Consider the following 10447-nt stretch of genomic DNA (forward strand, 5'->3'; position numbering starts at 1 on the left):
GCCAAGGCTCATGTTTTCTCTTCTATGTGGAAGCTAAAGAGAAAAAAAGGAGAGGGAATGTGTGCTGAGATAGAAGGGAGACCAATAGAGTAGAGGAAGGGGACCAGGAGGAGGGAGGACGAGAGGGAATGAAATTGACCCAATTATGTAGATGCATGTATGAAGACGTAACAACGGATCACACTATTGTGTATAATCGTAACATGCCAATTAAAATAAAGGTCTTTTTTTAACGTTTGCATTGTAAGGACCTACCTTGCAGAAATGGAGGAGGGAGATGCTGTGCCTTCATTTGCAGCTCCCAGGAGCCTCCCATCGCTAATGCATTGATGCCCTTCCCTCTCCACTAGCATGGCCGACTCCTTCCCAACCTCGGGACAGCTGCCCTCCTGCCCACCAGGGCCTCCCTCTGCTCCATCCTGTCCCCCTGACTTCCCAGGGAGCCAGCGCTTCCCTTTTCTATAAGTCCTGATTCTTTTTTTTTTTTTTTTTTTTTGGTGGTACTGGGGATGGAACCCGTCTACCTCCGGGCTACACTCCCAGACCTATTTTATATTCTTTTTATTTGGAAACAGGGTCTCTTAAGACAGCACAGCTGGCTTTGAACCTGTGCAATCCTCCTGTCTCCGCCTCCCAAGCGCGGGAATTACAAGCGTGCGCCACCATGCCTGGCGGTCCTGATTCTTTATCCTGGCCTGCCTTCTCATCCTTCTGGCAAACCTACTGTTCATCACAGTAAATACATCCTGAAGGCCCTCGGCTGCCCTAGGAGCCTCTGTGGCCCTCGCTGCACTGCACTCCCAAAGCAGCGGTGTCTTCTTTAGTCGGCGGCCATTCTGGGGGCCTGTCAGCTGGGTGGTGTGTGTGTGTGTGTGTGTGTGTGTGTGTGTGTGTGTGTGTGTGTGTGCGCGTCTACCCACCAGGTTTGCCTTGCATGTAACTTGGAGATACTTTAAAAGTCTGTTTGAGTTGATTTCCTGTGTAATGGAAGACAAGGCACTGTAGGGATGAAGGTGGGTGGCTTGCTCATGAAAGAGCAGGAATTAGGACTCGGCTTCCAGCTCCTATCCCAAGGGTCCCATCTAGCCCAACCTAGTGTCCACTTCATTTGAAGAGCAGTGACTAAGAATGTAAGTGGGGAGGAGGAGGGACTGCAAACCAAAGAATGTACAGACACCACCCACCCCCGTGTTGATCTGGAAATCCTGCCGGCCTCGTTACTGGGGAGCGCTTGCGTGGGAGTGGGCATGGAAGCAAGTCAGGAGAGATGAAAAGGGAAACCCCAGGGAAGCAGTCACACGCCATCCATTCTCCACCTCCAGGGAAACTTCCTTACCCAGCCTGGAAACCTTTGTTCTTACTGGGCCCAGGGTCATGTCTTCTCTTTCCTTGGGAGCCCTGTAGAACTAGTGATCCTCTCAGTGGCCAAGGTCTCTAGGTTTTCATACTTTGGAAAGCGAATCCAAATGGGGCTTCTATGTTTTCATACTCGTGTTAGGGACCTTTTAGCTTAAATTCTGCTCTAACTTGACCTGAAATCATCTGGAGCCAGGACCTACCCATTGCCTGGGAAAGCCAAAGAATGCAGCGCTTGGGCTTTGCCTGGCTCCTTCCATCACTCCCCACCACTCCTCCTCTGCAGTGTGAGCAGAGGAGGGGGGATCTGATTGGAGGCATCATCATCTCCAGGAACCTTCCACCCACTGCATTTGAATGTTGCTATGGCAACTGAGAGTACCTAGAAGCTGTCCAAGTATTGTTTCTTTCTTCAGGGGAAAATATCCACTTTGCCGCAGCAATGTGTGCACTTGGGAAGGGCAGGGATGGATGTGGAGACAGGGGGCAGGATATTTGGGTCCCTTGGTTCTTTGGGGCCTCAGGTACCACAGGGTCACACCCGTGGCCATGGCAGGTGGCCAGTGCTTCTAAGAGTGAGACAGCTGTGCAGGAGGGCGGAGTGTGCAGCCCACACCTCTGTGGTGTTGGCTCAGGGTGATGGGCACGGACTGTGGGAGGGTTTGGCCACCTCTCCCTCACCTTCTGCCCATCACGGGCCACAGAGCAAGGTGCTTTGCCTGTGAGCCCAGTGGTTCTACTTTGGGTTGTCAAGTTCGTCTCCTTCAGTGGATCTGCTTCTACAAACATCACAAAACAACATGGCTTCAGGCACGGCGAAGACTTGTAGGAACTCAGCTTGACAGAACACAGGCAGTAGTCCTGGCCTGGAAGCTGGCAGGCCGAGGTCTGACCACTGTGCTTTCCAACACCAAGAGGGTTTGAAACTCCTCAGGCCTAAGGCCATTATCCAAAAAGGCGCCCTCGGCCCCACTCTGTATGGTTGCTGTGAGAATTGTAGATAATGTATACAAGACACATATATTGTGACTAGTGAGTGCACAGCAGGTGTTCATTAATGGCAATTACTAGTTGAAGTAGATCAAGGACTTGGACTTGCCTAGTGTTTCCTAGCATAAGAACCAACTCTTTTTTTTTTTTTTTTTTCCTGCACTGTGGATGGAACCCAGGGACCTTCTACCTCTGAGCTACATCCCCAGCCCTATTTTTTATTCTTTCTTTTGAAGCAGTCTCACTGAGTTGCAAAGGGCCTCACTAAGTATTAGCTGAGGCTGTCCACGAACCGTCATCCTCCTGTCTCAGCCTCCCAAATGCTGGGATTAAAAGCGCCGCACCACCACGCCCGACTCTGGAATTTCTTTTTAATACTCATGGAAACCAGGCTTACTGGACCATACTTTGCAAATATAGAACTGAGGAATCTTTATTTAAAAAAAAAAGTTCCTAAGTAATTGTGACATCGCCAGTCTGTGATTGGGAAGCTTTCTTTATCTGCTCAAGGGTAGCAATTATAAACAGCGATTGGCCCCTTATTTCTTTTTTTTTACTTCCATTACTCCCCAGCTTACTGCTGTTACTCTACTTCTGAATGCCAAAGGCTTCTGCTAAAATTATCTGTGCTTGTAAAGAAGGATAAAGTGACTGAAACTAACTTGCTTGAAAAGGAGAAGAAAGACGAACATCGTCCACCTTTTCCCTGAAGGGCTGTGGGAAATCATTTTTACAGAGCTGAGTGCGATCTCTAGATGGCAGTTCGACTCTTTGGGCTACCAAATGCATTATAAACGTGACATCAAGGTGACTTCTGCAAATGTTTTAGCCTTAAACAGGAGTTGAGCGTGCATCTAGCTAAAGTTCTTTTCTGAATCCCACAGGAACTTGGCTGAAGAGCGGTCTCGGCCTCGTGCACCAGGAAGGCAGCCAGCTGACGTGGACGTACATTGCCCCCCAGCTAGGGTACTGGGTGGCAGCCATGTCTCCTCCCATCCCAGGTAACATGGAGCCCACACTGGTGGTGGTGAGGATTGGTTTCTCTGAAGGCTCAGGCTCTGTTTGCTTTTGAAAATAACTTCAGCAGAGATTGCATCTTACTTAAAAAAAAAAAAAAAAACACTTAAAAGTCTGAAAGTCAAATGATGGGGAAGAGATATTTTTGTGGGGGTGGAGAGATCTGATTGGCACTGTCCCATCTAGGATAAGAATAATGCATGGAAAATAGCCCTGCCTCCTGTCTCCGTTTTGCTCTCACAGCTGTCATAGGGCATTCTTAACCAAAAGCCGGCAGAGGCGGCTCGGCCCTCCTCCCTCATTCCTGAGACAGCTGTGGCCTGGTGTGAGCAGTGGCAGGGGAGGTGCATGCCTCTGAGAGGCTGGCACACGTCACCACTGGGGGCTTCTTGGGGCCAAACTTTTGATTTGGTGTTTCTGAAAGGTTTCAATGCAAATCAGTGGCTCTACAAGAGTAATTTCCACTCAAGATATGTGAATTTACATGTAGTTTTAAGAATGTGACTCAAAGTGTATTTTTTTCATCTATATTATCCCAATTAGTAGCCCAAAGTGGGCATCTCAGGAGGATGATTTCTAGAAATGGCTTCCACTGTCCCCGTTGGCTTTCAAATTCGTGTCATCTGGACTCTCTTAATGAATCTCTTCCTTAGTGGCAAAGCTTTATTCTCAGAGGCACCTAGTCATACACATCTAGACAGGCATGGTGGAACACACCTGTAATCCCAGTTCTTGGGAGGCTGAGACAAGAGGATTGCGGATTCAAGGCCAACTGTGCAGCAACTTATTGAGGCCCTGTTTCAATGTAAATAATAATAATAAAATAGGGCTAGGGATATAGGTTAAGAGTAGATTGTCCCTGAGTTCAATCCAAGGACTATAAAAAAATAAAAATAAAAGTCATATACACCCAAATTTGATGAATAATGTAGGTGATTGAGCTAGGTCAAAATGCGCAGTCAATAAAATGTGTCCCTCGAAATTTCAAACCATCTTCCTGGATAGAAGTTCAAGGTAGTTCACCAATGGGATTATCACTGGAATTCACATTAATGTAATGGAGGCCATTCCTAGATGGGTATGGAAATACTGGTCACATTGACTTTATATTCCATTCCCATTCTGAGAAAATGTGTGCTTCATGTCGATGTGTTCCTTGATGGCATTGTTCTCGTAGCATCGAGGAATACGACTAAGAAGGCAAAGAAACACTTAGGTACAGCAGTAGTGACCACAAAACCCAGTCATCAGAGCAAACTTTTACTTTAGATATATTTCAAACAACTGTGCCCGTCACTTTTTCCATTACACAACAGATGAATGTGCACATCCCCTAGGAGCTTCCAGCCGCAAAAGAAGATAATCACAGCTACAGAGAGCATGCACAGCCCAGCCTGATGGTGTGTGTGTGTGTGTGTGTGTGTGTGTGTGTGTGTGTGTGTGTGTGTGTTTACTGAGGATTGAACCCAAGGACATTCTCCTTCTGAGCTATACTCCAAGCCCAATTTTATTTCTTATTTTGAAACAGAGTCTTACTAAATTGCCGAGGCTAGCTGCCAGATGTCTATCCTCCTGCCTCGGCCTCCCCAGTACCAGTGTTAAAGGTGTGCGCCACCGCTCCTGGCTCAGCCTGGTGGCACTTAATGTAGGATTGCTTACATTTGTAACTTCACAAAACCTTCACTTCTGTCAAAACAAATGAGTGAAGGGTGCACGCTTATAATCCCAGTACTTGGGAGGCTGAGGCAGGAGGATCACAGGTTCGTGGCCAGCCTCAGCTACTTAGTGAGGTTCTCTGAAACTTAATGAGACCCAGTTTCAAAATTTAAAAAAAAAAATAGAATTGAGCAGGGGATGTGACTCAGAGATAGAATGCCCCTGGGTTCAATCCACAGTGCTGCAAAAAAAAAAAAAAAAAAAGAGTTATGCTGAGCTTCCATGAGCCCAAAACCAACCAGAAAATAATTGAGATTTTGTTCTTTAACTCCCTGCTTAAGAAGAAAAGTAAAGCATAGCTGTGAGTTTTATGCAAATTTTCATTAGTAGAAGTTAAAATAATTATATTCTGAGTACTTAGCTGATCAAGCTTCAGTTACTTGGAAATATTTTACATGGAAATAATTTTTATATGTATCCAAGGTTTTCTTTGTATGTGTGTGGTGCTGGGGATCAAACCCAGGTACCCAAGTTTCCTTGATAGCCCCTAAAAAAGGTTTTGTCCAGGTTCTGTGGCCGTTGCCTTTGTATAAAATAAATTGTTTCTGTGAACAATTAAAGCAGCATAGAGTTAAGTTACTTTTCCAGCAGTAATTCTATCCTCCCACCTCACTGGAGTGAATCATATCTGAGGGAGAATGGTGTTACTTTTGGACATTACTTTTTTCAAAAACTAGTAAATCTCCTTGGGTTTATCTAACTCCTAAATTAAAATATCTGTCTCCTTTCAAAGATTTCTAGTAGCCAAGCACAGTGGCACATGCCCATGATATAAGTACTTGAAGGCTGAGACAGAAGGATCGCAAATTTGAGGCCAGCCTTAACAACTTAGCAAGGCTCTCTGCAACTTAGGCCCTGTTTCAAAAATAAAAAATAAAATAGGGCTGAGAGTGGAGGTAAAAAAAAAAAAAATGCTTCTAAGTTCAATCCCCAATATGACAAAAGAAAGAAAAAAGAAAAACGATTTCTAGGGAAAAAAAAAAAAAACTCTCTCTTATAATTTGAATGAGTAACCAAGCAAATGAAGTTTGTGGTGTTTGATAACCATAACCTGAAATAATGTGAAACAACACTTGATGACTTTCTCCGTATTGGTTGCCGCCAGGATATTGGACAGCAGTAAATTCCCAAATATTGTAATGTGCAAAGGTTTTTGTTGTTGATTTATTGACAATACCATGAAGACACATTGGACATAGAGCATGAGTTAAGCTCATGCCTCTTGGGATTCTTTCCAATGTCAACTTAAAGAGAAAATAGTTTTATCTCTAGTAACTTTATTTATAAATTCTAAAGAGGCCTCTGACTACTCAGGCATGGTGGCACAAGCCTGGGATCCCAGCTATTCAGGAGGCTGAGGCAGGAGGACTGTGAGTTCGAGGCCAGCCTGAGAGACTTAGCGAGACCCTGTCTCAAAATAAAAAGGGCGAGGGATGTCGCTCAGTAGCAGAGCGCTTGCCTGGTAAATGTGAGGCTGTGGGTTCAAGCCTTCATACCACAAAGGGAAAAAAATAAAAAGAGCTAGATGGCCTTGTGAAGTTAGCCTTTTTATAAATGTAGAAGAATATATTCTTTGTTTAATGGAAAGTGGCTGGCTTTGTAAAGTCATAATAAATTTAAGTTATACATTTAAACTGATTCATTTAGGCATGGGGCGCTCTGTATAGTAATAAATGACTGTCCAGGAAAGGTGAGAATAGGACATTAGGATTTTTTTTTCCTGCCATCTAAAATCCCCAGCTACTCAGACCATCTCTTGAAACACGAGAGCCCACTCCTGATGTTATCGTGTATTCACTTTCTTTTATTAAAAGATCATGTATTGCCGGGCGTGGTGGCACACGCTTGTAATCCCCGCGCTTGGGAGGCAGAGACAGGAGGATCGCGCAGGTTCGAAGCCAGCCGCGCGCTGGCTTAGGAGACCCTGTTTCCAAAATGAAAATGTAAAAATAGGTCTGGGAGTGTAGCCCCGAGGTAGAAGGGCTTCCAGGAACCCCAGTACCACCAAAAAAAAAAAAAAAAAAAAGATCATGTATTTAGAATGCTACACATGCTACTGAGCCGGGCTCCTTCCCAGCTAAGGCAGGCCCGTGACACGACGGAGCATTCAGTGTGCTGCTGGCCCCGGAGTGACCGCCGACTCGCGGGGTGAAATGGCGGCGGCGGCGCCAGCACGGCGTCCAGGCGGTGCTTTTGATCTGGCGGCCATCGCTCTGCGCTCCAGCCAGGGAGGATAAGAAAAAGACATTACACTCAAACCAAGCAGCCCTCTTCTCCCGTAAAGGTGTTGATGAATCTAAAATGCCATTTTCTGCCCCCTAGGTCCCGTTGTAACGCAGGACATTGCTACGTACCACACGGTGTTTCTTTTGGCCATTTTAGGAGGAATGGCTTTCATACTTTTGGTTCTGCTGTGTCTCCTTTTGTATTATTGCAGGTAAAGTGTCACCATTTTGGCAATATCTTTTTTCATGTAGACCTTCTCGTGCAGTGAATATTTGGAGGCATGGATGCGGAAATCCAGGGATGTGTCTATGTGTTTTCTCTAAATCAGGGGGCTTTTTCTTCTCATGAAAAAAAAATATCTAAGCACTCAAATGTGCAGTCGAAGTTATAATCAACAGGATATGTAAGACATGCTCTCAACAACATTGCTTAAAAGGAGAGTTATGAAAAAAAAGAGTTTGACATTTGTTGCATGATTCATTCAGAATATTCTTAAACGCTGGTTAAGAGATGCTACTTTCAAGATCAAAGCAGATATTCCTATCCTGATGTCTCCGTCTGTTCAGTTAGCAGGAGTGTTTACTGCTGACTGTTGGGCGAGCCTTTTGAATGAATAACTTGGCTGTTCTTACAGAAGCCCAAAGACGTCATCCCTGCATTATGCGACTCTGGGTTAACATAGGGTAGGGGTGTGGCACGAGGGGGTTCTAGCCCCTGATTGGCAGAAATTGGGAATTGGGGGTTTTCCTGCAACTTGAAACATTCCCAGCATAAGAATCTCTAATTTCCTGTCTTGGCTCATGTCTTTGGTCGCAGGAGGAAGTGCCTGAAACCTCGTCAACACCACAGAAAGCTGCAACTTCCTCCCGCCCTGGAGAGTTCCAAACGGGATCAGTCCACTTCCATGTCGCACATCAACTTGCTATTTTCGCGCCGGGCATCAGAATTCCCGGGCACACTGTCCGTTGCCAGCCATGGCCGCCCAGAGGCCCAGGGGGCGAAGGAGCTGATGAGCGGGGTCCATTTAGAAATGATGTCTCCCGGCGGCGAGGGGGACCTGCACACACCCATGCTGAAGCTATCCTACAGTACCTCACAAGAGTTCAGCTCCCGGGAGGAGCTGCTCTCCCATAAGGAAGAGGATAAAAGCCAGACCTCCTTTGATAACCTGACGCCCAGTGGGACACTAGGAAAAGACTACCGTAAGTCAGTGGAGATCTTTCCCTTAAAGGCAAGAAAATCGATGGAAAGAGAAGGCTACGAGTCCCCCGGCCACAATGACTACAGGGGGAGTTATAGCGCGATGCTTTCTCAGCCTTTATTTGAAAAGCAGGACCGAGATGGCCTGGCATCTACAGGAAGCAAAATCACCATTCAGGAACATACGTACCCCGCGCCTTCCTCTCCTGAAAAAGAACAACTGCTGGACCGCAGACCTACTGAATGTATGATGTCCCGCTCAGTCGATCACTTAGAGAGACCCACGTCTTTCCCACGGCCGGGCCAATTGATCTGCTGTAGTTCTGTGGACCAGGTGAATGATAGCGTGTACAGAAAAGTGCTACCGGCCCTGGTCATCCCTGCTCATTATATGAAACTCCCGGGGGACCATTCCTATGTCAGCCAGCCTCTGGTTGTCCCAGCGGACCAGCAGCTGGAAATTGGAAGACTCCAGGCTGAGCTCTCCAACCCCCATGCGGGGATCTTCTCACACCCGTCCTCCCAGATGCCGGGCCAGCCCTTGTCTTCCCAGGCCATCTCTCGGCAGCACCTGCAGGAGGCAGGCGCGCGGGAGTGGAGCCCTCAGAACGCAGCCATGTCTGAGTCGCTGTCCATCCCAGCATCCCTGAACGACGCAGCTTTGGCTCAGATGAACAGCGAGGTGCAGCTCCTGACCGAAAAGGCGCTGATGGAACTTGGGGGTGGAAAGCCACTCCCGCACCCCCGGGCGTGGTTCGTCTCCCTGGATGGAAGGTCCAATGCGCATGTGAGACACTCATACATTGACCTCCAAAGAGCTGGAAGGAATGGAAGTAATGACGCCAGTTTGGACTCTGGTGTGGATATGAATGAACCAAAATCTGCCCGGAAGGGGAGGGGAGACCCTTTGTCCCTGCCGCAGAGCCACCCACCTGTCCAGGAGCACCAGCAGAAAGAGTCCCGAGCGCCCGACAGCACTGCCTACACGCAGCTCGTGTACCTGGACGACATGGACCAGAGCGGAAGCGAGTGTGGGACCACAGTCTGCACCCCCGAGGACAGCACCCTGAGGTGCCTGTTGGAGGGCTCAGGTCGGAGAAGTGGCGGGCAGCTGCCCAGCCTGCAGGAGGAGGTAAACAAAAGGACTGTAGACGTCCCCCCGGAGCCGTCAGCCAGCCCCCACCAGAGAAGATCGGCGCAGGACGAGGATGAAGACGACGATGATGATGATGACCAAGGGGAGGACAAGAAAAGTCCCTGGCAGAAGCGGGAGGAGAGGCCCCTGATGGCATTTAACATTAAGTGATTGTCACAGAGCCGTCGACTGCGGAACATAAAATTGCCAAATATCCTTGCTTACTGCGGCCCCACCTGTGGGCGGAAGCAGAGCACGGCTGCCATTGAGAGGATGATCGTTGCATGACCTTGCTGTGCCCATGGTAGAGAGGGATTCAGACTCACTCAGAATAAATGGTGACTGGTAGATGCGGCACCTCCGGGGATGTGTCTGGAAGAAGCGTCTGAACGTCGGACCAGGAACTTGCCCCGTCCCCGCCCGGGGACACTGAAAAGCCCCACAAGACATTGCTACAAGGATCACCTCAGTTCTTCCTCAGAGTCTGGGAACAGATGACTCGTTTTGTATTGCTTGAATCCATTTTCTCATGATAACGCTACTGTGAAGCTCTTACTGAGAAATGAAGGTGGCACCTAATGTCCCAAGGTAGGCGTTAACTCAAAGGAAAGCTATGCATCGCTGCTTTGTTACCTTGTTTTGCTTAGATTTCGTTTTAGTTAGGGATTTGTTTCGGGGTTTGCTCTGCTTTTTTTTTTCTTTTATAAATACCATTGGGTTGTAGAAATTGTATCCTTTATTTGAATCTGTTCTACTTCTCAGTGGATTTTTTCGGGAGTCTCCCTTCCGGAACTCCTGCGTCTCGTC

The 10447-nt window shown here is 47.4% G+C and overlaps 1 protein-coding gene across 1 annotated transcript in view; it reads left to right on the forward strand.

The window, feature by feature from the left end:
- Positions 1–9811, forward strand: part of FAM171A1 (family with sequence similarity 171 member A1) — a gene marked incomplete at both ends in the record, with an annotated part of 121446 nt that extends 111635 nt beyond the window's left edge. Inside the window, 3 exons of the mRNA XM_080716993.1 lie at positions 3231–3347; positions 7402–7516; positions 8122–9811. Coding sequence (XP_080573119.1) covers positions 3231–3347; positions 7402–7516; positions 8122–9811 — 1922 coding nt within the window. The remainder of the gene's footprint in view (positions 1–3230; positions 3348–7401; positions 7517–8121) is intronic.
- Positions 9812–10447: the final 636 nt, after the last annotated feature.

Source organism: Muscardinus avellanarius (assembly GCF_963383645.1).
Source record: "Muscardinus avellanarius genome assembly, chromosome: 20".
Taxonomy (NCBI): Eukaryota; Metazoa; Chordata; class Mammalia; order Rodentia; family Gliridae; genus Muscardinus; species Muscardinus avellanarius.